Source organism: Zootoca vivipara, chromosome 10, assembly GCF_963506605.1.
Source record: "Zootoca vivipara chromosome 10, rZooViv1.1, whole genome shotgun sequence".
NCBI lineage: Eukaryota > Metazoa > Chordata > Lepidosauria > Squamata > Lacertidae > Zootoca > Zootoca vivipara.
Window position 1 is genome coordinate 46,873,163 of NC_083285.1, and position 26,746 is coordinate 46,899,908.

Sequence of the window (26,746 nt, forward strand, 5' to 3'; positions counted from 1 at the left end):
ACATTTATAAAATGTTAGAGTGGAGTTCCGTTGATTAAATCATCCTTCTCTGAACAGGTGCCCCCAGATGATAGACTACAACTCCCATCACCCATGACCATTAATTAGTTCTCTGTAAAATATTGCATCTATTATATTTAATAATAGAATCATAATAGAATCATAGTATTGTAGAACTGGAAAGAACCCTGAGGGTCATGTAGTCCAACTCCCTGCAATGCAGGAATCTTAGCTAAAGCATCCATGACAGTTTGTCATCCAACCTCTGCTTAAAAACCTCCAAGGAAGGAGTGTCCACAACCTTTCAAGGGAGTCTGTTCCACTGTCGAACAGCTCTACCTGATGTTTAGTCGGAACCTCCTTTCTTGCAACTTGAATTCATTGGTTCAGGTCCTACCCTCTAGAGCAGGAGAAAACAAGCTTACTCCATCTTCCATGTGACAGCCCTTTAGATATTTGAAATTAGCTGTTGTAACTCTTCTTAGTCTCCTCTTTTCTGGGCTAAACATACCCAGCTCCTTCAACCATTCCTCATAAGGTTGGTTGCCCCTTGGTAGCATTATTTTTTAGTGAAGGAGTTCCAGATTCATATGTTAAAATTCAATGAGAAAAATAGTAATTGGCAAATACACAGGGTTGTATCAAATGCTAATCCAAATCAGAGTAAGTAATGGACATGATGAACTTTGGTTCTTTAATTAAGTATAATTTTGTGATATACAATATACCATTCATGTGCTGTGGCAAGGTGAGTTAATGTAGAAACCAGGTAAGCCACAATGCTTATCAGTTTAGTTTTCATAGTAGCTTAAAGCCAGGTATTGCCACTGGTTCAAGTTCAGGATCAAGCAGGTTTTAGTGTAATCCTGAAGCAGTCATTTTTAAAACAATATTTGGTCTCAAGATAATACTGAATTAAATCCTTTCCTTGTCATTTAAATTTGGGGATGCAGCTAGTACTTCCTTGCAGTCTCTTTAAGAGAAGAAAAATCTTCTACTAACTAAAAATATATATATCATTTTTTTCCCCTGGCCATAATAAAGCTTCCTATTATTTAATATCAACTGTGGGAGGAGAAAAATAAGAAGGCTGGCTTTATATCACTCAGATGGTTTCACAAATGGTTTTGTACAAATTGGGTTAGATAGTAGTGCCAATCATAGAATACATATTCCTTCATCTTATCCATTATTGTTTGTTCTGCTGGATTCATAATTCAAATACTTATTGTTTCTTCAAGGCAAGGATGATGAACTGGTTCCTTGAGTGCAATATTAGACTGTGAGTTTTTGTCGAGATTCTTCAACGGAATCAGAGTATTTGTGGGAAGCATGTAGAGTTCCAGTGTGCTTCAGTGGACGCTTTGATGAACTTGTGGATGGGATTCAGGGTTTAGATTTCTGTTCTCAATAGACTTGGTGTCGAATAAAATCTGATTAATTGATTGATAATTGTTGATGGTTATATTTAATTTAAAGAATCAGAATAAGGCAGCTTTTCAGCCCTTACATCTTTCTTTTTAAATAATAATAATAATAATAATAATAATAATAATAATAATAATAATGCTATGGAATTTTATTCTGATATAAAGTTAAAATTAAATGCTGCAGAAAGAAACAGGACACACAAAAGCACAACTGGATCACTAATTAAGAGAGAAAGGAAACATTGATTACAGTTTTTAGTATATCATGGGAAAGCTTGCTGGACAATTAGAGAAACAGCCTAAAGAAAAGCTTTCAAGAGAAAAGAAAACCCTATCGAGAGAGTCGTGATGTAAGTTATGAAACTGAATTGCCCTGGTTCCCACCCTCTGACATACTGCTCAGTCTCTTGGCTTGAGGGAACCCAAAAGCTTTATTTAAGAAATCAGTATGTGGTCCTAGCATCAGTTCAAGGATACCCAAGTCAATAAACAGTACTGTAAGTAAAGCTAACTGTAAGTAAAGCTTCTTTATGGTAAGGACCATGAAGAAGGCTGATCGCTGAAGAATTGATGCTTTTGAATTATGGTGCTGGAGGAGACTCTTGAGAGTCCCATGGACTGCAAGAAGATCAAACCTATCCATTCTGAAGGAAATCAGCCCTGAGTGCTCACTGGAAGGACAGATCGTGAAGCTGAGGCTCCAATACTTTGGCCACCTCATGAGAAGAGAAGACTCCCAGGAAAAGACCCTGATGTTGGGAAAGATGGAGGGCACAAGGAGAAGGGGACGACAGAGGACAAGATGGTTGGACAGTGTTCTCGAAGCTATGAACATGAGTTTGACCAAACTGCGGGAGGCAGTGGAAGACAGGAGTGCCTGGCGTGCTATGGTCCATGGGGTCACGAAGAGTCGGACACGACTAAATGACTAAACAACAACACAACCACAAGTAAAGCTCTAGGATACATGGCTAGGTGTAGCTAAGGTGTTGTCCCAACACTTGGCATGCCCCTTCCTCCCAACTCATTCACATTGTTCTCATCTCTGCAGGGGAGGGAAATCTACACTGGTGCAAATGGTCATTCATCCTTGGCAATGGGACCTGAGTTCAACCCTTTGAATCTCCTTTGGCCTCCAACCAGACTGGTTGCTTCCTCAGCTACCATGGGAACTTTGCTCTTAGGAGGTGGGGTAAAGACTGAGTCAAACAACTCTCCTTCCTTTCTGTGATGTCCAGCAACAAAGGGGCAGGACCCTATCCCAAGTCACTGCTTGAGTTCCTCCCCATTTCCAAATTGTGAATCATTCTTCCCTTCCTCTTCTGGCAGATCCTGTCATCTGCATTCCAACCTGAGTGGCACCAAAGATCCATGATATGAATAATAGTTCAGGGGGGATGTGCAACTGTACTTTATGTGAATTTGATCAGAAACTTGAAGGTCTTTTAAGTAAGTGATAAAGGGGAAACAGTGACACCATAAAAACATTTTAAAATTGAGATTTATTGCCTGTTCCTGTTGAGTAAGCTTGCAGATCATCATAGTCTTCCAAACGTTATTGATCCATTGTTTAGAAGGTTGCTTGGGAAGCTTCCAATGATGTGCTATGCATAGATTTGTTGCTTTATATACAATTGCTTAAGAAGGCCTTTATGCAGGAATCTAGAGTCCTTAGGTTCAAATTTATGCAAAAAGCATTACATTGTTCACCCCTTCCCACAGTAGAGTAATGTACCACCTACTGAAAACTAGATATTAATCTTCCTTTACATTTGTGTTGGTTGGTTGATAAGGTTGCGAACAAGTTAGAGACACAACACCAATATTAATTTCCCAGAGTTTCACTTCCATCGTTCTCCCATGCCCAGACACTGTCATCCAAAAATGACATTTAGAGGATATTATAAATAGATGGTATCATACTTTAACCAAAGAGAGAACATCTATGAAGGATTCAAAATGTATTTTATAAATAAAAAAGTAGGAATTAGTCTGTGTGTTCAATGAGAGTATGCGTAAGAAAGTGATATAGCTGCAAATATCAATACAAATGCAGTGATATTGGTTCAATTTTTTCAAGACATTTGCATAGTAGAGAGGCTCCCCTTTATCCATCAAGTCAACCAATGTATATACAGTTATTTTCAAACAGGAAAGCCTATGGCATTGTTGTATGCTGTAATTTCTGGAAGATGCAGTACCGAAATTAGTGGAGACGCAGGCCAGGAACCAGTTATATTTTTCATTTCACCATTATTCACATGTAAGTGTGGTGCCTTCAGTCACAGAGCACTGCAAGGATACACCTAGGTCTGTCACCATGGCTAACCCATATCAAGGTATCTGGAGGGTTGTTGTTGTATTTATATCTCAACCTTTTCCCTGACAGGGACATAAGACAGCTTACAGCCAAACTAGAAAAAGCTAAGAACATTGGGGGGGGGGGAAGCATAGTTATCACTGTCTGATATATGTGTGTGCATTGATAGGCTGGGAAGCAATGATCAGTTCAAGAAGAAATCTGAGTTGCTCAGCGGCATAGTACGGTACTCGAAGTGGTACTGCTGGAAGTCATTTTGACTGGAGACTGCTGCAAGTATCTCTTTTGAACTTGGGCTTCCATCTTGATCACATAAAAGCTAACAATAACTTGATTATTGGTCAAGATAGGAGTTTGTATATGAGTTGTTGTTGACATCTGTCTGTCTCAAGAGACAATGGAGCGCACCTCCAGGAGTGAAATTAAACTGCTGCATTAGCAGCATCGAAGCAACTTCATCGGTGTGCAAGCCTGGGCAGTAGGTATTGAGGTCCTGGGCTGCCCAGGAGACAAGACCCCATTCTGGGCCTCACTGCTGTGGTCCAAAGGAAAGCAGAGCAATATGTTTGGCTCCAGCTTGACTGCAGGAGTTGCCAGAAAGAGGCATACAAGGTGCCATCCAAGCGCTTTAGGAAATCCATTCCATATTTGTATAGGGTTTACTCCTTAGCTTTTTCTTCTCCCCAAAATATCCCACAAGGCAGTGGAGGATTAGGATCAGAGTTTTCCTTCTAGATGGGCTACCTTCCCTGGTTGATCCTCACATGCTTTAGCTGGCTTGTCAAAGCTGTTCATAGGATGTGGCCCCTGTGAGCTCTCACTTGTGGCTCCTAGGAGCTTGTTATATGAAGATTGCTTGGAATAAGAGGAGTCCTGGCAAGATATTAATCCGTATTTTGGCTGTCTGTGATAACCTATTCTCATAGGTGCAACTATGCCTGAAGGAGTGTCCCCCCCCCACTGTTCAGCCCGGACACTGAGGTCCAGCGCCGAGGGCCTTCTGGCGGTTCCCTCGTTGCGAGAAGCCAAGTTACAGGAAACCAGGCAGAGGGCCTTCTCGGTAGTGGCACCCACCCTGTGGAACGCCTTCCCACCAGATGTCAAAGAGATAAACAACTACCAGACTTTTAGAGGACATCTGAAGGCAGCCCTTTTTAGGAAATCTTTTAATGTTTCTGTTGGAAGCCTCCCAGAGTGGCTGGGGAAACCCAGCCAGATGGGCGGGGTATAAATAACAAATTATTATTATTTTATTATTATGTGGGCCAGCATGCTGTGGGGTATGCACACCACCAAGCCCCTGAGATGTGCATGTGTCACGTCAGCACACCGCCGGGCATGCGTACACCATGTCATCACACCCCGCAACATGCAGAAATGATGTCAGCACACCCTGGGCACCCGCTGTTGCAGGGGCAAGGTGGCACACCTGCCTATTCTAACTTCATTTATTTTAAAAAATTCCTTCAGTAGCACCTTAAAGACCAACTAAGTTTATATTTTGGTATGAGCTTTCGTGTGCATGCACACGAAAGCTCATACCAAAATATAAACTTAGTTGGTCTTTAAGGTGCTACTGAAGGAATTTTTTTATTTTGCTTCGACTCAGACCAACACGGCTACCTACCTGTAACTACTTCATTTATTTAGTTTCTGAGGACTTGGAGTTCACATTTGGAGGTACCATATTGAAGCTGGATATAGGGAAGTTGCAAGTATTACAGCTACTCAGTATTTTTTAGGTGTCCCAAGGGCAATGAATTGATCTGACTTGAAGATTTCCTGCAGCATCAGAATATCAGGATGTTACTTAGCAAGGGGGTTGCACAACCCTCTTGCATATGACAGGTTTGTGAAGCCTTTTACATTCCAGGATACCACTTATTATCTAAAAAAAGAAAGAAAGCAATTTGGAATCTTTTCATCACATGAGCATTAACATGTTCCTTTTAAGATGCAAACAATTTTCTTACCGCTTATGAATATTACAAGTTTGAGTCACCAAAATGAGTCTTCATTTTGTGATTAATTTCTAATTTTGGAAATATTTCGTATTTGATTCTGGACAAGGTGTTTAATAAAGAACTTATTTAGTTTGCTTTTTTACTTAAGGGAAGTTTTAGAGGAGCCTCTTTCTATGCTGTTTCAGAGTAAAGATGAATGAATAAACTCTAATTGAATGAATAATCTCACACTGGGTTTTGAATCTGAACACACAGCTTACTGCTTAAACTCTGAATACTTTTAAAAGTTCAAGGACATATTTACACCACAAACATATATCTGTTTTTAACTGTCATAGCATTTCCCCCAAAAATCCTTAGAATTTTAGTCTGGTATAATACCAGACCTCTTCTTAGAGATTCGTAGTCCCACTACCCCACTTCAAACTACTGGTACATGCCCAACTTTCTTAAAGAGGGAATGCCAGTTCCAACAGAATATGTCTGTGTTGTGGATACATCCGAACTTCAGTGATGTACGGTAATTTATTAACTTGTTCCAGTTAACTAGAGTAGTGGTATTCTGCATTCATCTGTGGATTGATTTTCTTCAAAATCATAAAATCTAGATCTAATTTTTTTTTAAGATGCTCTTTTGATAGAAAGGCTTTTGTGTATCATTAAAAAAGAAAGAAAACCAGATGTGCATATTGCATCTACTATATAAGCCAGGAATAAACAATACATTTATCTTCCAGATGTTGTGGTCTGCAACACCCATCGTCCCTAGTCAGTCTGACAAATGGTCAGGGATGTTGAAAGTTGTAGTCTAGTACACGTCTGCAGGACATCATGTTGTCTACTTCTGAATTAAGCAAGCTGTGACTTCCTAAACCAAGCTAGACTAGTAAGATTACATTCACTATATTGGTGTTGTGCCTTCCGCAGCACACAGTTATGGATCATAAACAAACAGTTTATTCCGTCCTCCTTAGAAGCAAGGACTATGTGGTTCTTTCATATCCTCTCAACATTTGACAAAGGTAAATAGTCAACATATGTCAGATTAAGCGTTCAAGGTATTTGAACAAACAAGCCACAACAGTATGAGCTAATGGCATATTTTCCTCAAGATTTTTTTAAAAAAGTTTCAGGATTGAATTCGGTGCAGTTTTGACAATTTTGTATGCACAGTTTTTAAAACTTTTTGTTTCTATTTAAAATATAGTTTTAAGACTATATATGTGGTGTGAGATTTCTGCTGCCCTCTTAACAGCAGTCTGGTCTGCTAAATAATATGACACTTAACAGTTAAGTTGTAGCACTGCAATTTTTCCTTTGTCCTTTCAATTTGATATATAACTTGAAATATACTGCATTTAAATGTGATGAGGAGTGATACATAGAATTTCTTCCACCCTTCTCGTATTCTGAGGGGTGCAGGGATAGACCAAAAAAAAAAAAAAGACAAGGTTAGACAAGTAATTAACCTTATCTATATTGCCTGATGCATACCCCCAAGCTTGGAACATACCCCCATTACAGAGGACAGCTTTGCATACTGCATCCAATATATAAGTCAACCATGTATGCCTTGACTAAGTTGTGCTGGTATGGTTGTGCTGGTACTGTATATTGGAAACTGCTGTAATACTGTGAATGCTTTGGGAAGAATGCAAGCTGAACTTTTGATGCAAGAAGAGCTTTTCCTATTACTGCTATTGGCATTCACCGCCTTGTAATGAACTTAGCAGGCCTGTATACAGCTGTGTGAAACTTGGATTGTGCGTGTGTTTTGCTACTCTTCTTGTTTTGACTCTGTGTGTCGCTGTGTGTTTCTTTGTTTTGCCTGACTCAGAGCTGAAATAATGCAGAAACATAGAGTATCTCCTACCCACCCCGACTCTTCTGTAGCTTCCACCTGAAAGCACAAATCCCTGTCTGGCAACCATGGGGAAGAAAAGATTAATCCTGGAGGCTGAGCTTGATTTCACCCAAAGAAAGCTGGGCTAAAGTCAAAGCCGAGCTAAATTCAAACTACATACCTTGTCTGATTGAAGGTTCATCTTGAAAGCACCACTGAGTTCAGCATGCAAGGGAGCCAATCTCTTACAGCTATGATCCAGAAATGGTTTTAAAGACCATATGACAGACAATCCAATAGAAAATGCATAGATAAAGAAAAGCTTACAAAAGGTAAATTGAGTTGATCAATACTTGTTAGTGGTGCATATCACACTTTTGGAAGGGTATCTGTCTTGTGGAAAGACTGTTGAAAGGAACATAGAAATAATAGCAAAGCTAAGGTATTTTTAATGTAGCTAGTGCATTAGATGTACACCTGCAAAAAGGACAGAGTGTTTCTATGTTTAAAAAAAATGGCATGAAATAAAATGACATTTCAAGTTTTTGTGAGGGCTGCTTGACCTGTTGCTGTGAAAACTGGATACCCAGAGTACAGTCTTGCCTGCTTGCAAATACCTATGCCACATTCAAGAGTTCTTTTTGTAACAAATGAAATACAGAAAACATTTTTACAAAACAGAGTTACTTACTTTTTAAATAAATTGACTCTCAAATCGCTAGGAACCTCCAAGACTGTTGTTATTCTTTTAAATAACATCGGTAAATATACAAAGAGTGAAATGTAATCATTCACCACTCTAGCCAGTGAAATCATGGGAAAATTGGTAGGCTTTAAAGCATACTTGAAAGGTATATCAGTTAAGAAGTTAAGTAAATAACGGGGTTTTAATACAAAGTGGATGAATGTATAACAAATTTGACTCAATACAGTGTGTCACACGTGATTGAAATTCCTGCTTCTATTTTAGAAAACAATACAATGCTTTCTGTAGCACTTGAATGTACAAATTAATGTGCAGGTGCACCTCGGTTTAAGAACAGGCCTGTTTACGAACTGTTATGTTTAAGAACTCCGCAAAACCGGAAGTAGTGTCCCGGTTTGAGAACTTTACCTTGCTCTAAGAACGGAATCTGATCGGTGGAGGGGCACCGGCGGCAGGAGGCCTCATTAGGGAAAGCACGCCTCGGTTTAAGAACAGTTTCGGTTTAAGAACAGTCTTCCGGAACGGATTAAGTTCATAAACCGAAGTACTACTGTATTACATTAACAGCTATTGCAGAATGTGTTGCAATAGCTTTCATCAACGATGGTATCCTCCTGGACTATCTGCTGGAGATGGGTATTGGGTGTGTGTGTGAACTGTTCTTTGGTGGTTCCAGGCTTATCTCCAGGGGTGGTAGAATTGGATGGGTGCTTCTTAGTTCCTGGCTTTTTAGCTATAGGGTATCACAAGGCATTGTATTGTCTCTGATGCTATTTAACATCTACATGGAGCAGTCTTTAGGCGTTTGGGAGGAATACCGGTATGCTGATGATACCCAACTCTATTTCTCTTTCATGTGTGAATTGGGAATGACTGAGAAGGCCCTGGATAAGGCCAAAGAAACTGAGTCTAAATACTGGTAAGATGGAGGCACTGTGGAGGAATAGTTCCCAGCTCCAGGAAGTTGGTATGTTACCTCCCCTGGAATGAGGTTGCACTCTCCCTGAAGGAGGAAGTAGGTAGTTTGGGGGTGCTCCTGAATCCAGCTCTGTTACTGGAGATGCTGGTATCCTCAGTGTCTAGGGCTGCCTTTTACCAACTTGGGTTGGTAAGACAACTACAACTCTTCCTAGATCAGGATAGCGTGACCACAGTTGTCCATTTACTGATAACCTCATGGTTCAATTAGTCCAATTGAACCCTATGATTTGGACGCTGAAGCTGGTGCAGAACAGGGCAGCTAGGTTGCTTGTGGGGGCAAGCTGCCACCAGCATATAACACCCTGCTTGCAGGATTTGCAATAGGTGCCATTCTGCTGCTGGGCTGAGTTCAACGTGCTGGTACTAGCAGAGAAGTCTGAAGACCAAGTTCCTTGAGAGAGCACCTTATGCCTTATACAGCCAGTAGATCATCGCCGTCTGTGGGAGAGTCTCTTCTGCAAGTTCCAAAGATCTCAGAAACCTGTTTCACAATAACTCAGGGCAGGGCTTGTAATATAGTTGCCCCTGCTCTGTGGAATGGCAGTCCTGTTAAGGTACAACAGGTGCCCTTTCCTGAAGACAGGCTTTCCTAGCTGGATAAATGGGTCTTTACCCTGAGTGTCTATTTTGTATGGTTTTAGTCTTGATTTAAATATATTTGTTGTGGTTTTCATTTTTCATTATCTTTAGTGTAAATAGCCTTGAGACTTTTTTTAGAAGGCAGTTAATAAATAATTGATAATAATGATGATGATGATAAGAGTAGTGGTACTCACTATATATTTTTATAGCAGCCACAGCCCACAAGGTGGGTTTAAATGTTTTAAATAAATCGACTGCATCTGTGAAAATAATTTTGTGGTGGGATTACTTGCATTCATACAAGAGCTATGCCCAAGCCATGCTGAAACTGTGCTATTAATATTTGTGATTGTCTCTTTCATATTTTTTAAATAAATAATCTGAATGTAAGGTTTTGAGTGTGTTCACTGTTGTCTTCACCTGCCTTTCAGAGTGGCTGCCACTTCTTTTGTTTTTCACATGCCAGCAAGCTAGAGAGGACCATGAAGCAAACAGGGTAGCTGGAAGTTCTTTAAAATTATTGATGACAAAGAATTAAAAGCAGAGTCCGATTCTGGAATGTGTGGCATAACAGATAACTCTGGTGCTTACACTAGTAAATGCCTGAATTGCCAACTGGAAGAGCTATGAGAATTAACCATTGTGTCCTTTAGTATTGTGTACTTTAGTATTTAGTATTTAATAACCTCTTCTATAACTTCACTATTCTGTTTGCCACTATTTTGATAGAGGTGGGGGAAAAGGTTAAGAGAAAGTGATTTTGCCAAGGCTGCTCAGTGTTGGAGATTCATTCCCAGGGTCTGCAGTCATGGGATTGTTGTCTATAACATGATGGTGGATGTTTTTCATTCCACAGAGTGGGAAGTGACGAAGACATGATGTTTGTGTTACTGTGTTCCGTGAAGTGGGACTATTGTCCTTTGTTCTTTCTCTTTGCTGTCTGATGCTAGAGAGAGAGGGAGCCATGTTGCAGTGCTCTGTGTGTGTTTATATGTAAATAAAAGTAGACTAGCCAAAATGCTGAGTTGCTGAGGTCTGTTACGCAATTGCGAAGACTCTGTGGATCCCTGAGTGGGCTGATGTTTCTTGGCATCAGTCGCTGTGATGTTCGGGCTGAAGAAAGCTTTTGAAGCTCCTGAACAATCGACCAGGAGGGAGGGAACATGCCAGTCGGGCATGTGCCTCTTCCAGGGTCCTACTCATGTGTAGAAGATCCTAACACCCAGTGTATTTTCTTGGGTGAGCCAGGATTTGCACCTGGATCTTCCATATTCAAATAAAATACTTTTCAGTGGAGTGCAGTGATGTTTTACCCTTGCATGTCGTGCTATTTGTAAGTTTTGGCTGATGAATTGCCATTAGAATTTCAAGATCCTGGTGCCAGTTTCTTTTCCCTTTGATATATTAACTACACTAGATCAGTTTCAACAAGAACAGCTAGTTCTTTTCAAATGATTTGCTTCTATGTTTTGTTTTCCTCTAAATTGTAAGTAAGATATTTGCATTCACAGAATGATCACAATAAGAAATACTTGCATTTGCTTATCTTTTAAGTGAGATGGATTGATGCACAGTGCTAGTGAGTAACATACCTAAGAACAGGCAACCTATTTGTGGGGTCGTCCCCCATATAAGCAAATGGGTGCTTCCTGCCCCCTATATTTTTGGAAGACTGCAAACAAAACATAAACACTATTCAAATGCAAAATGAGAGAAGGTTAATGGTTCTACTGAAAATGTCATACCTGACTAGTCACACTTGACAAAGACTCTGTAAATAGGGTTAGTCTGAAAAGCACAAATTTCCTGTTAAAAAACCCCACAATGCAAAGTTGTATTGAGTGAGTTCTATCAGAACGGCTGAGACAAGATTCTATATTGTACAGGCACATTCTGAGTAAAGGAGGGTGGTGGGGAAGGGAAACAGAGTGCCCGTGCCCACTCTCCCCTCCTCCCATGTTCGTTTTAACTCACAGTTATGAATGCCTGAAAAACACATACATAGCACAAAATGAATAACGAATGTATTTCCCGGAGAGGAGTCTGAGCCATCATATAGGTACAGTTTCCCCTCTACCATATTGGTGGTGTTCATGTGCATACTGCCTCTGACAGTGGATGGGGTTATCAAGCTGTTGATTCTGGATGAGTGCAAGTGCCACAGCAGTGCCAAGGAGCAAACTGAAAGGCCACCTTACACTTCAGTTTTACATTTCACAGTAAGTGATCTGAAATCAGAACGGAACACAAGACTTGACAAGAAATTGCTGTCTGTTGTGGATTCCTGACACGTGAACCTGAATGGCTTACTTGTTTGTAAATTATTGCCACATTCACATGTTTTCAGGGAATACCCGAAGCATGTTAAGTGTGCACCTAGAAAGTATTGTGTATGAAGCAACTCTTAGAGAACATTGTTGCTTACTACCACTGATTGCTACTGCTTCTGACTCTTCTGTTTTCAGGCTGCTGCTGCTGCTGCTGCTGTACCTGCTGCTCTTTGGAAGCAGAGGCGGCAGAACAGGTGGCCCTGTTTTATCTACCCAGGAATACCACCTGTGCAGAGACATCAAGGAGAATGGAGGTTTCTTTATTTTCAAAGGGCAGCGTAAAATGGTTGCTTTTTTATAAAATGTATGTCGCGTGTAGCTGATATGATAAGATACGCTATTGATTTATGCTCTTTCAGGATGCTTCTAAGGCACGCATTTATTGTTTTTGACATTTTACAGAATACTGAAATTGGGACTGCGTTTTTGCAGTGTGCTTGGCCTATTTCTCCCCGTGTTTTTGCAGGGACTGTTGGAGGAGTCTAACTTTGCTCATGAGCCTGGCAGGGTGCTAACGTGCACTGATAATGTATTGCTTCCTTCTCTTTCTTTCAGGGAATATGTGGGAGACAGTGGACTTCATGCTTCCGACATAGGAACAGAACCAGATTAGGAATCTCCACTTCTGAGAGAATGCTGGGAATCTGCAGAGGGCGACGGAAATTCCTGGCTGCCTCTCTGACTCTCCTTTTTGTTCCTGCTGTAACCTGGATTTACCTGTTTGCTGGGAGCTTTGAAGGTAAGAGGGAAAAGCCTGTCTAAAATTGATGGGTTTTGGGAGCTGATGAGTTTGGGGACTTTTGTTGCAGTCACTTTAGATCTAGCAGCATTTGGAAAGATGGGATGAAGTTGTCATCTGTTGCCTCCCCCATTTCTCCACCCACTATAAAAAGGGGGGGGAGGCGATGCTGTCTGCACCCTGACATTTTCAGTATCTATTTTCCAGACCTCTTACTTAGCTAACTTCTGTGGTTGTGCCTATTTTGAGGGTTGTAGCACAAACTGATTTATTAGCATCATAGACTGATTTTATATATACAGTATCACCTTCCTTCAGCAACAGTATTTGTTTAACTGTCTTGTGCAGACTGCCAGTTGAACCCCAGTACAATACAAGCTGTTTGCCTTCAACTAGGAGTAAAATACCAGTTTTTGCTTCCCATATTCACACAGTAAACTATTTATGATCTGAACAGTGTTTAAAACAGAGCAACATTTTTAAAGTGAAATTTCTCCTCTTCATAAATGCATGTCCCCTGCAACTGGCAGTTCTGAGCTGGTGACAGCATTGCTGGAAGCAATCTGAGTATATTTCATGATTCAATCTCTGTGCTTGGAAAAATGAAGAAAAATAAATCTACATTTTAGTGGAGGTCTGATAATGCAATCTATTGACAACAACAACAACTTTTTTTTTACACCACCCATCTGATTGGGTTGCCACAGATATTCTGGTTAGCTTCCTACATAATATACAGGTAAAAAGGTAAATGACCCCTGGACAGTTAAGTCCAGTCAAAGGCAACTATGGGGTGCGGCGCTCATCTCACTCCAGGTCAAGGGAGCCAGCGTTTGTCCATAGACAGCTTTCCGGGTCATGTGGCCAGCATGATTAAACCGCTCCTGGTGCAACGGAACACTGTGATAGAAGCCAGAGCACACGGAAACCCTGTCTACCTTCCCGCCACAGTGGTATATATTTATCTACGTGCACTGATGTGCTTTTGAACTGCTAGGTTGGCAGAAGCTGGGACAGAGCAACAGGAGCTCACCCCATCATGCAGATTCGAGCTGCTGACCTTCCAAACGGCAAACTCAAGAGGCTCAGTGGTTTAGTCCACAGCACCACCCGTGTCCCCTACATAATATACAAATATACAAAATAATATACAAAAACACAGCAGCAACACAACAGAACATCACACATTAAAAGTGTTCCAATACAGGGCTGTCTTCAGATGTCTATGGAAGGTGTTTCACAGGGTGGGTGCCACAATCGAGAAGGCCCTCTACCTGATTCCCTGTAACTTCACTTCTCATAATGAGGGAACCACTGGAAGGCTCTTGGAGCTAGACCTCAGTGCCTGGGCTGAATCATGGGTGCGGAGACCTCCTTCAGGTACACAGCACTGAAGCCATTAAGGGCTTTAAATGTCTACATGTACAGAAACACTTAAAACACACACAGCAACAAATTACTGAATGTCGTTGCTATTAGTAGTTGTCAGTCAAGTCCTTTCCTCCTCCATATACCCTCTGAAAAAGATGTGACCAACTACCCGAAGTTATAAAGAACTTGTAGGCTCACAGGATGAAACAACCCTGGTTAATACTTCTCTTACTGAGGTTAACACTGTATCAGCAATGATGGGAGATGTAGGTAAGCAACTTCTGGAGTGCCATAGATTCCAGCCAATGGAATGTCACACTCTCTGCTGATGTTGTCATTGCGGGTGTCAACATATGCTTACATAGGCAAGTATTTAGTTAATTACAACTTGGCTGTCCCATAGTCATTGCATAAGTGCTTTCTAGAATAAAACATTAATGGAAGAGTGAGAAATTGGCTACTTGAAATCAGAATGGCTTTTGCATGCTGAAGAGGTTTGATTTCTCCCCTGCCCCTCCTTGCTCTATAATTCAAAGCTCTCCGTTTTTAAAAGAAAAGAAAAGAAAAAGAAAAGGTGGCTTCCTTTCCAAATTATTATTTCCTATCTTCTGTTTTACAGTTCAGCTGTAGATAATCCCATCTCCCAGTTGCTTAGAGGCATTTACGAATCTGGAGTGTAAGTGTCATGCAACAGGTGTCTGACACTCTCCTCCCACCCCCCAAAGTAAATGCAAGAGCAGCAGGCATTCAAACAGCTTGAGGACAGCAGCATAGATAGGAAGATAGTTTGTCCAGGTTTGTGTCAAAAGATGAACATGGTGTGCTGTTTGAAAGACCCAGCTCAGTAGTAAAAGTAAGTTTTGAATTCCAGAGGTCCTATGCTCAGTCTCTCACATCTTCAGGAAGGATTGGAAAAGGCTTTTGTTTGAAACCCTGGAGAGCTGATGCCATTTTGTAGACCAGGCATCCCCAAACTGCGGCCCTCTAGATGTTTTGGCCTACAACTCCCATGATCCCTAGCTAACAGGATCAGTGGTTGTGGAAGATGGGAATTGTAGTCCAAAACATCTGGAGGGCTGAAGGTTGGGGATACCTGGTGTAGACTATGCAGAGGTAGATGGGCCAGTGGTTGGAATCTGTAAAGAAGCTTCTTGTCTTTCTCTCCCTTCCCCATACATTGTGCTATCTTACTTGGTATAAGGAAGCTTCTCCCCCGCACCCACACCATAGAATCTTAGAATCATAGTTGGAAGGGACCCTGAGGGTCATCTATTCCAACCCCCTGCATGAATATGCAGCTGTTCCTTACAGGGATCAAACTTGCAATCTCAGTATTATCAGCACCACATGTGTGTTGTTGCATTTGTGGTGTCTAAGAAGATAGCAATATTGAATGTTACAACAATACAGAATTGTTCTAATTATGTACAAAGAAAGGGGGAGGCATTCACCAATAAATTGCACTGCTTACAAAATAAACAAAAAATAGCTCTTTTGGTTTAACATTGTACTCCAGGCTTCATTGTCATTTCAGCAAGCAACGTAAACAACAACATAGCAAATACAAAATACAAGTAAAGAGTTACTCAACAAAATAGAAAAATAATAACAGATAATTTTTAAAAAGAAAGGAAAAAGAGAACTAATTAGCTCTTGAGCCATTATTTGCCAAACAAATGAATCCAATAACTATCTTAATATATATATATATATATCTGGATATATAGACAGTGAAATTGAAAGAGCTCTAATTAGCCTAATAAAAACAACCAGTGATTAAGAAACACAAATAATACCTGGATGGCATTTTAACAGTTTTTTCAACACTGAGATAGTGTTCTTATTTTAAACCTTTTCCATGCATTGTTCAGCTTTCCTTTGGACCACATCAGTGAGGCTGAGTAGGGGGTCTTGTCTTTTGGGCAGCCCAGGACTTCCATATACACTGCCCAGGCTTGTACTCCAGAAATGTCACTTCAGTGCTCCTAACGCAGCAAAAACATTGTGGGAGGCAGCAGTTACAAGTTAACAGTCTCTGCAGCCACAGCAGGCGCTGTGATTCTCCAGCAGTTTGATTTCACCCTCAGGGGCACACTAATGGTCTGTCGAGACAGATTGATGCCTACAACAAACAACTCCATCAGCCACATCCAGCATGGCTAATGATCTGGTGTGTTGGGAGTTAAAATCAAACAACATCTGGAGGGCCACAAGCTGCCCAGCCTTGCAGTAATCACTGCCTCTGATGCTGCCTCTTCCAGTGCATACCAGTAACATAAGTTTTGTGGCCATAGTCAGTAACTAGCTTTTTTTCTGGACTGACACTTCAAATGCAGAGTGAGAGTACATGGGTCAGCAAAGTGATCTTCCACCATGTTCTGTTACGGCAATTATATTTCCCCCTATCTCCTGCCTTTAGTTAGGCAACTAGGAAACTTACTTTGGCTTTGACGGGGGACACCAGGTTCTGAACAGTAGTTTTAGGAATTAATTGTCCATTTGCTTTAGTTCAGCTTACCCCAGCTTTCAAGCCTTACTTACATTAGCAGGCTCCGAATAGACAATCTCAGCTTCCCTACCCCCCTTCCTTTCTTTTCCTTTTTTTCTTGCAGCAGTGGCTGTTTCCTTTATGGGCTGGGGGATTTAAATTTTCCGATCTTACAATTCAGCACCTCAAAACCCAAAGGAGATGAAGGACTCTCATCTGTTTAGCTAACATCTTGAAAGACAAAGCTAATACTGAAGCATGAAAAAGAGAATGAGGTTTATTCCCCGGTGCATACATAAGCAATATTTGAATGAGCAGTGATTCAAAAGTAACTTTAGTTTCTGTCAGATTGAGAGAGGAACTGAGATGTCTTGCCAAGACTAAAACACTGATCTCATATAACCTGATTCCCCCTCCACCTGAGAATTTCTTGTGGTCACTGTTCTTGCAACAGAACAGGCTTGCACAGCTTCTGTGACTCCCCTGGATGAATGCAACCCAACAGCCATGTGAGCTGCAAGGAACTAGATATCCCAACCCCAATTTTGTAATTCTAGGCAGGTAGCAAAACCAGAAATTTTACTGCCACTAATTCCCAACTTGACAGGTGACATTATTTTAACTGATGGGCTGCATTTGACTTGGTAAGTCACATATTGTGCTGGTCTGCTTTAGAAGAGGGAAAATTGCATGATCCTTAGTTTGAAGTAATGAATACATGAGGCTGCTTCATATTGAATGGGACCTTTGGCCCATTCAGTATCATCTACTATGCCTTGCCTTGCAGTGGCTGTCCAAGGTCCTGGAAACTCTCAACACCTGCCCTCATCCTTTGTAACTGGAGGTACTAGGGACTCAACCTAGCACCTTCTCTATGCAGAGCATGTGCTCTGTCACTGAGCCAAGGTCTCTTACCATAACCTGAGTGTTAAGCAAAGGCAGTTTTAGGGCAGTGTGACCATTTCCCCCTCACTGAGCTCTGAGCAGAGAAGGTGCCCAGTAAGCACTTTCCCGGCAATGGGAAGGAGTTATGTAAGCTCCAGCAGGGTCCTAGAGCCCTCTCCTTTCCAAAGCCTAGTTAGTACTTGCCAAGATTTGGGGAGAAGGTGAAAAGATCTAGGACCCTCCTGGAATCCTCAAACCTCCTTCCCAAAGCCCAGCACTGTGTGGGTGCTGGGGGGGGGGGACTTTAGCCTAGCTTAGGGCACCATAGTACCAAAGTCTGTCCATTTATTCAGAGTTTTAAAAAGAAAATAAATGCAGGGCTGTTAAAATGTTCATGTTTTCCAGTTAATTCTTACCCAAAGCAGAATCAAGTTATTCTAACCTGCAGTTTTTACCATTGAAGACTTTGAAAGGGGGAAAGTGGATTTCTAATTGATGTTTCCCACCACTCCTTAGATCATTATCTCACTCATTTCAACTATTCTACAAACCTTTGGATTGTGGTATTTGGGTTTAGAGAACCTGGGAATGGATTGCCAGCGTTGGAGAGGTTGGGTCCAATTTATTTGTTTAGTTGTTGGTTTTTGGGATTAATCAACTTCCACTCCAAATTAAATCAACTTGTGGTGCTTACAACATTTAAAATACAATCCTACGAGATGATAATAGGAATGGTAAAAGTATTATGAATACTTCTGTATAATCACATCCACATTCAGTGGAAGCCCTTTTCATCTGCCCATTGAAAGCAGCATTCAAACATATTTTTCGCTCCATAAGATGCCCCTGACCATAAGACACACTTAGTTTTCAGAGGAGGAAATGGGGAAAGCCCTGTTTTGGGGGGGATCAGCTCACAGTTGTGCAGCTTCTTTTGCAAAGAGGAAAAGCCCCATTTTTAAAGGATCAGCTCAAAGTTGTTGAGTTTACTTTGCAAAGGGAAAAAATCCTGTTCAAGTCACAGTTCTGCAGCTTCTGATAATCTAATCAGCCAGTCACATGTTGCTGGGGAAACAAACAGCCTCCCTCTGCAGAACATTCAACAATGGAGGCCTGGGCAAGTGGCCGGGGCGAGAGCCCCTTATATCCCTCCCCGATCTCTTGCAATCAGTTGCTGAGCGGCTTCTTTTCAACACCCGTCTTTCTCTCTTGTTAGCCTTTAGCTCTTTCCAAAAAACACACACGCACAATCTGCTTTTTGCCCCTGAGCAATTTGGCTCCAGGGACCACACATTCACTCCATAAGATGCACAGACATTTCCCCTTACTTTTTAGGAGGAAAAAAGTGCATCTTATGGAGCAAAAAATATGGTACTAAGTGGGCATTGCGTAGTAAGTTCCTGATCCCATTCACACACCCCGCCAACCCAGCACATTTCATGTTGTGGTTTGATCAGTTTGACTACAGTAGTTTATTTTTATTTGGTGCTCTGAGTTGTACAGCTTCCATGAGTAGAAGTGATTTGGAAAAATCACAGCCAACGACTGATTAATGCATGTCCGAAAGGTGTCACTAAAAGGGTGGGATGGAATGAGGCAAGGCAGGGCATGCAGGAGCTGGGAACAGAACCCCCACAGTAAATGTCAGGTACTACCAATTTTGGTCAGCAGGGGAGAGACTTCAGCCAAAGTGGGATTTGGTTGACCGCTTCAAATCCATATATGGTAAGACAGAGTTGGCAGTCTTGAATTAAGCTAATTGATCTGTGAATGCTTCCCCAGGGAATTATTTTCTGGAGAATGCTATTCTTCTTGATTACGTTGACAACCTTTAATCCCCCTCCTTTCACTAAACCAGAGCAGCAAATTTCATTGGTTTTTTAAAATATATTCATTTTTAGCCTTGTCCATTTTGGTAGAAAAGCAACTTCCCTGGCCTAATAACTATTGTGAAATCTAAAAATAATTCCACAAAGAGGATCAAACTGAATAGCTGTTTAACATGTCAAATAACTATTCATGCAAATAAGGATTTAATTTCATCACTTAATAGCATCTGTATATTAGGTTCACCAAATAAAACTTGCAATTAATGTATAATGAAATGATGTTTACTAGTAATCTTTTATGCATTAAGAATGGAAGGTGTTTACTCTTTAGAAATGTTTACATCATGAGTACACTAATGCAAAAAACTATTTTAATAATTTAAAGAGTGTAAATTACCAGTTTGCCACAGAGAAACTTGAAACTTATTCAAGTAACCTTGCAAATAGTTGTGAATCAGTTACTACTTATTGCATTTTAACTCCCTATTTTCCAATTAGCTCAGGGTTATATATGTGTTCACCACCCCAATTAATCACAACAACCCTGTGAGGTAGGTTAGGCTAAGAGATCATGAATGGCCGAGGCTGCTCAGTGTTTTTCATGGCTTCCTGGTCCTAGTTTATTATTCATTCATTCATTCATTCATAACCTGCCTTCCCCCCTGATGGGAACTCAAGACAACTTAAAGAAAAAAATAAGAACTGCTAAAAACATAGGGAAAAAAATCTTATTTAGATTAGTTTTTTTAATCTTGTATTATGAAAAAGCTTGAATAAAATATCATGCGGAGAAAACCAATCATGAAAAACAATTGAACGTTTGTAGAACTAAAACTATAAACGTATATAAAATATGTTAAAACCGTATTAATAATTACAATTAAAACAGCACAGCTCCAGCCTTTTCATTCCCCATAACCTGTTGAAACAAAAAAGTCTTCACTTTCTGGTGGAAGGACAACAAGGAGGGTGCCAGTCTAGCTTTTCCTGTCAGGGAGTTCCAAAGTCTGGGAGCAGCCACTGAGAATGCCCTTTCCTTGTGTCCTCACCAAGTGTGCCTGTGTGGGTGGCAGGACCAAAATAAGGGGCTCCCATGAATATCTCAAAACCTGGGCAGGATCATATGAGGGAATACGATCTTTCAGATAGATTAACTCTAACTCTAAAATAATTCAGGAGCTGGAAGGTACCACTTTGTCTGTTCTTAGTCTAACCAGACTGACTCCCCATTCTATTCCATTCCTTTGCCTGTTTTTTTCCTGACTATCCTTGGACTCCCTCCATCTGTCTCTTTCCTTCCCATACACACTTTCCCACCACAGCACTCACTTTGAAGAGGAAACTACAGGGCAGAAGTGTCAGTTCTCTCCAGTGTGTGAAAGGTCATTGCATCAGCTAAGAGGTTGGGATTACATACTCTTACACTGACTAATAGGCCATCAACCGTCTAATTGCACATGTGCACAAACTTACTGAGTTTCAACCCAGACTTAGTCAAGCTTAGAGGGAGCATTTTTTTTTAAAAAAGGAACTTAAATTAGAAATTCCATTGATTTTAGTGGGTCTGCTCTAAGCATGACTGAGGCTGGATCCAACCCAATGGTGCTTGTTTGTTGTATTAAATTTAAATAAGGCCTTGGTATTACAAGGATGGGTATGGTTCTCGTTAAAAACCTTCTCAAATAATTTTCATTGAGTTGACCTGTTTAATCTCTGAACTGAATACCAGGGCAATATTATTTCCCAGAAGTATTAAATATAACAACTTCCTAGTCTGTTTCAAAGTCTGTTTTTTAATATAAAAAGGTAACTGTCTCAAAGGAAAGATCATAGAATATTTTATATGAGCTGGAGTACAAATTTCTTGTCTGTGCGTACATAATTATTGCTCTCCAGCAGCTTTAACAAATGTTCTCTGAACTTTTGCCAATAAATTGCGAAGTGAGTAAATCTAAAAGTTCACTTGAATTTACAGTGTGGAGTGAGGTCATTTATACATCTAAAGTGAGACAGAAATGTTCTTTTTCACTGAAAGTATATAGCGTGCACTGTCCTAACCTTTGGAAGTCTAATGGGACTTAAAGGGGCCACTTCAAATAAGATGGACTATTTCATGGAGGCCCCTTAGAGATCCTTCTCTGTGTCATGTGCCCCATGCAGCAAGCCATTTTGTAGCCCACCTACTGTTGTAGGAGTGATTTGTGGAAACATGGCGGTAATCCACCTGTTAAGGGTTACACATTAGACCAAAGACAGGGGACCTTTTCGACTTGGGATCCAGATCATAATCTATCACACCTCCATGGGCCAGCTTTGACAGGTGAGACAGTGGTCCACCTGCCAATCATCTGATGACATAATTATGCCAGATGATTGAGAGGTGGGTTATCCTGCCCATCTGTCCCTGGCAGGTGGCCATGATTTGTGGGGAATCACCTTGCAGACCAAACGGGGGGCTCCTGCCAAGCCAATGAATTTTGCTCCTAGGTTGGAGATTTCCCCCCTGCATGCACTCACACACACACATTAGATCTAGGGATGCTGGATTGAGGAAACACACTTGGACTGATTTAGCAGTTTGCATGTCCCCCACCAGAGGTACTACACATCCCCTAACACCCAACACATGCCAGCTTTACCTCGTGATTGGAGAGAATATACTTCCAGAGAATTTTTTAAAAAACCTATATTTTTTATAGGTCACTGCTATCCTTTGACATGTCACCCCCCCCAAAAAAAACCCCACCTTTTTATGTGCACCTCAGGAAATTTAATATTAGCAGTGCAGATTAAACACATTCAGTTCATCAGAGAAGATATTAATCTTGTTCAAGTCCAATGGGGAATTTAATTTTCCATATTCTATTTCCCTACCTCATGAAGCTCTGGTGGCTGTCACTTGCACCGACATCTGTGGGACTTTTAATAATCTGGCTCCACAAACTCATCCTGGTGGTTTCATTCCTTTTTATTTCTTCCTTCACTCTTGCTGAATTTCATCACTGCAGGTTGTAATTGAAGACCACTGTCAAGAAACAGAGGGAAAAATGTCTTTCCTTTGTGCAAAGCTGTCTCTGCAGCTGATGGTTTTTGCTAGAGCTGGATAAATTAAATCAGGACATGGTCACATCTGGGAGTTTCTTGCAGAATTCTTTCTAGCTTTCTAAGCATCCCTCTATGCTCTATTGAACATCTGTATGGCTAGACGACTTCTGTGATTGGGAGAGGAGACCCATCATAGTCTCTTTGCCGTTTAGAATTGTAGTGCTCATCAAAGTTCGAAGGTGGAGCATAGGATTTGACTTACATTGCCTGCTTGTTAATACAGTGAGCATTCTTTAAAAATAGTTATTAAGTCATCTATTAAGTTCCATTAAACTTATCAAAAATGTTCCAGAGCAGAGAGGCGTGTGGATCATAGCCTTTGGCAAACTTCCATACATATTAATCTTCATGGCAGATCTGCTTGCTGATGGGATTGCTGCAGACTTGCATTTTTATAAGCCCAGATAAGAAGTTGCCTCAGTTGTGTAAATGTCAAGAGCAGTTCAAAGGAACTGGTCATCTGTGATGGCCGCGTATCTTAAATTGATTGGTAGATTTCTAGAAGGGAATCTACTTAATACCACCACGTTAGCTGAGACTGCAGTGAGTCTTATTGATCAAATCTGAAAATCCAGCTTTAACCTGAATACCTTTTAGATGATCCTTATTATCAAAATATGACAAGCACTGACTTTAAAAAAAAATCTAAATGCCTTTTAATTTTTAACATAAGGTTTACACTCAAAAACTAAAGAAAACTATTGCCTTTTAATACAGGACGTTGTCCTAGAACAGGGGGTCAGTAAACTTTTTCAGCAGGGGGCCAGTCCACTGTCCCTCAGACCTTGTGGGGGGCAGGACTATATTTTGGAGGGAAAAAAATGAACAAATTCTTATGCCCCACAAATAACCCAGAGATGCATTTTAAATAAAAGGGCACATTCTACTCATGTAAAAATACGCTGATTCCCAGACCGTCTGTGGGGTGGATTCAGAAGGCAATTGGGCCAGATCTGGCCTCCAGGCCTTATCTATAACACAGGCACTCTGTAAACTGTGGTTATCAAACTAGAAGGTAACTTTAAAAATGCTTACTCCCATCCTTCCTTCCCTCTTCAGTGTGAATTTGAGAAGAGTGCTGCTGGATCAGACTAAAAACACATCTAGTCCAGTGTCCTGTTTTCACAGTGACCAGTCAGAAGCTCATGAGCAGGACATGATCACAGTAGCAGTTTTCTGTGAGCAGTTTGCTTGAGCTCTTATTCAGAGTCATGCTGCCTCCAATGCTCAACCAATGCATGACTCTGAATAAGAGCTCCTGGGGAATACAAATAGGAAACTGCTGGCTATATGCTTCCCTTCTTATATCAGCTTTAACAATGAATTAGTATTGCATGTTCCCCAATGCTAACCATGGGAAGAGTGGTTGATATTGACCAGGCACCCCCAAACTTCGGCCCTCCAGATGTTTTGGACTACAATTCCCATCATCCCAGGGATCATGGGAGTTGCAGACCAAAACATCTGGAGGGCCGCAGTTTGGGGATGCCTGCTATTGACCATCTTCATCCCTGGTTTCAAATCCTGGTTAAGACAGCTTGCTAACCATGGTTAAGAGGGAAATTTATTACTATACTGTTAATCATGTTTAGCATTTGGTACAGCTGTCAGTTTAACCATGGTTTACCATTGTAAGAGGAAGTGGGGAAATTTGTGCTAGAGGAGGAACGGTGTGTGTATTAATGTTTTCATGAAGTGGGTTCCTGATCTACCAACCATGGTTTGCAGGGATCTACTCATGTGTTTGCACCACACCTTTGACAAAGACCTTCACAGGTCCTTTCTCCCTCCACTAATATAAGAACATGTCAAGTCAAATAGGTTTCTTTTGACTGTATCTTTGAATGGCAGTGAGATACAAGTTTCTTTCATCATTATTTTTATCACAGCCAAAGAAGAGCATAATTGCCATTAATAATGATGTAAGGGAGCAGTGATACACTTTGGTAGTAAAATGGGACAAAATGACATTGGTTTCAGAACAAAATACTTTTACAACCTAAAAAGTGTTTGTTGTAAAGGGGGGGGGGAACTAATTCAAAACCATCAGGAACATTTCCCCTTTAATTGGCATCATTGTTTTATTTGCAGGTTTGCCCAAGGGATCTGTGTATACAGTATTATTCAGTGCTGGTCTGTGGCAAGAAATAATGGAGTTTCACAGAGAAAAATTTAGAGCATGTTGGGCAATCATAAAAACATGAGATCCCATGCACAAGGGAGGGGAAATGTGCGCTTCTGAACATCATCTTTGCAAGCAGCTTGGGCTTGCAAACATTTGCTTATTTAAACAAACAGCCTTATTGTTAATTATTAAAGAAGTTGTTTGCCTCATATATCCCCTAGTAAATAAAAAGGAATATAAATATATTGGCATTATGCAGAAGGCTAAAAACGTTGCAGCGATTTTGTGTTGTCTGATTATAGAACAATTTCTGCAGAGTCAGAGCAATGTGTGATTGGTCTTCAGAAAGGAGAGAAAAGTAAGAACTAGGTTTTCCTGTGTGCACTTCCCATTTAGAAACATAGCAAAAGAACCTTTCAATTTTAGGAGGGGGCAGGGCTGCAGCTGTGGCAAGATGTGTGCTCACCTGCCTGACTGGGAGGAAGATTGCTTTTGTGCTGTGCCCTTCTACCTTTGTAACATTGGAAGCCTCATTTGCTTTGTTGCTTTTTGACAGTGCTGCACTCCTGCTGCCTCGGCATTTGTTGGGCTTCTCTTGAGCCATTATGCTGAATCCTTTGCTGATCCTGCTGTTCCTAACTTGTAGTTGCCCATAACTCATTTTGGGGACATTATTTTCCACAGTGCCTCTGTGGCAAATGTATAATCTGCTACGAACCCCCTTTAGTGATGGTTCATCAGGCAGCAGGTATCTGCCATTGTTGAATCTACTTATGCAGTGAAGCTTTACCTTCTTCTTGCTTTCCCAAATGCAGTCCTGCTCTGAGAACCAGAAGGACTGAGTGGTTCTTTGGTCATTTCCTTTGGAGGAGAAATGAGACAGAAACTTAAATGCTGCATATGTCATATATCTTGATTTGATCAATGCTTTTGACAAAGTCCCCATGATATTCTTGTGGAGAAGCTGCTAAAATGTGGGTTGGACGAGGTAACTTGTAGCTGGTTGACTGAATGAACCCAAAGAGTGCTAATGATTCCTCATCATCCTGGAAAAAAGTGACAAGTGGGATGCCACAAGGTTATCTCCTGGGTCTGTTGTTGTTCAACATCTTTATACATGACAAAGACAAAGGAATTGAGGGTCTGCTCATGCAATTTGAAGATGATACCAAACTTGAAGGGGCAGCTGATGCTGCAAAAGAAAGAATTGACATTCAAGATGACCGTAACAGGTTGGAGAATTGGGCCCAAACTAACAGGATGAATTTCAATAGAGACAAATGTAAGGTTCTACACTTAGGCAGGAAGAACCAGCTGCAGTAATTTAAGATGGGGGACACCTGGCTTGCCAATAGTACATGTGGAAAGGATCAAGGGGTCTTAGTAGGCCACAAGCTTAACATGAGTCAACAGTGTGATGCAGTAGCAAAAAAAAGCTACTGCTTGGTTACACAGAATATAATATCCTGATCAAGGGAAGTAATAGTACCACTCTGTTCCAACTTGGTCAAACTATACCTGGAACACTGTATGGCTGGAATGTGGGCAGAGGAGGGCAACCAAGATGATCAAGGGTCTAGTCTAGCTTCATGAGGAATGGTTGAGGGAGTTGGAGTTGTGTTTAGCCTGGAGAGGAGTTACGATAGCCATCTTCAAATATCTGAAGCAAGCTTCTTTTCTCCTGCCCCACAGCAAGAGTTGTAGAGCGAGTGAAATGATACTGGCATTTCATTTTGATATTACAAAGACCTTCCTCTGCATTTCCTAGCATGTATCTTAAAATGCAAGAAGGGGAAATGGCCATTGGATTTGACTGAACTAAAGTACAGTGTTACCTCGGGTTGAGTACCCCATCCATTCTGGGGTGGTTCGCACCCCGAAAAGTACTCAACCCAAACGGTGCTTTAGTGCACGCGTGAAGCACACAGAACGCTTCTGCGCACACGTGAAGCATGCAGAACGCTTCTGTGCATGCGCGCGTGGCGGAACCCGGAAGTAAACACTTCCGGGTCCGCCGAGTACGCAACCCAAAAGTATGCAACCCACAG

General features: G+C 41.0%; 1 protein-coding gene across 2 annotated transcripts in view; it reads left to right on the forward strand.

Moving 5' to 3' along the window:
• Positions 1–26,746, forward strand: part of LARGE1 (LARGE xylosyl- and glucuronyltransferase 1) — a 314,023-nt gene that overhangs the window by 71,077 nt on the left and 216,200 nt on the right. Inside the window, exons 1-2 of one of the 2 annotated variants that reach the window (XM_035126643.2) lie at positions 5,295–5,598; positions 12,712–12,895. In XM_035126643.2, the coding sequence (XP_034982534.1) occupies positions 12,790–12,895 (106 nt within the window). In that variant the 5' untranslated portion in view covers positions 5,295–5,598; positions 12,712–12,789. Of the gene's footprint in view, positions 1–5,294; positions 5,599–12,711; positions 12,896–26,746 lie in introns of those variants that run through there. The other variant, XM_035126642.2, reaches the window with a different exon arrangement.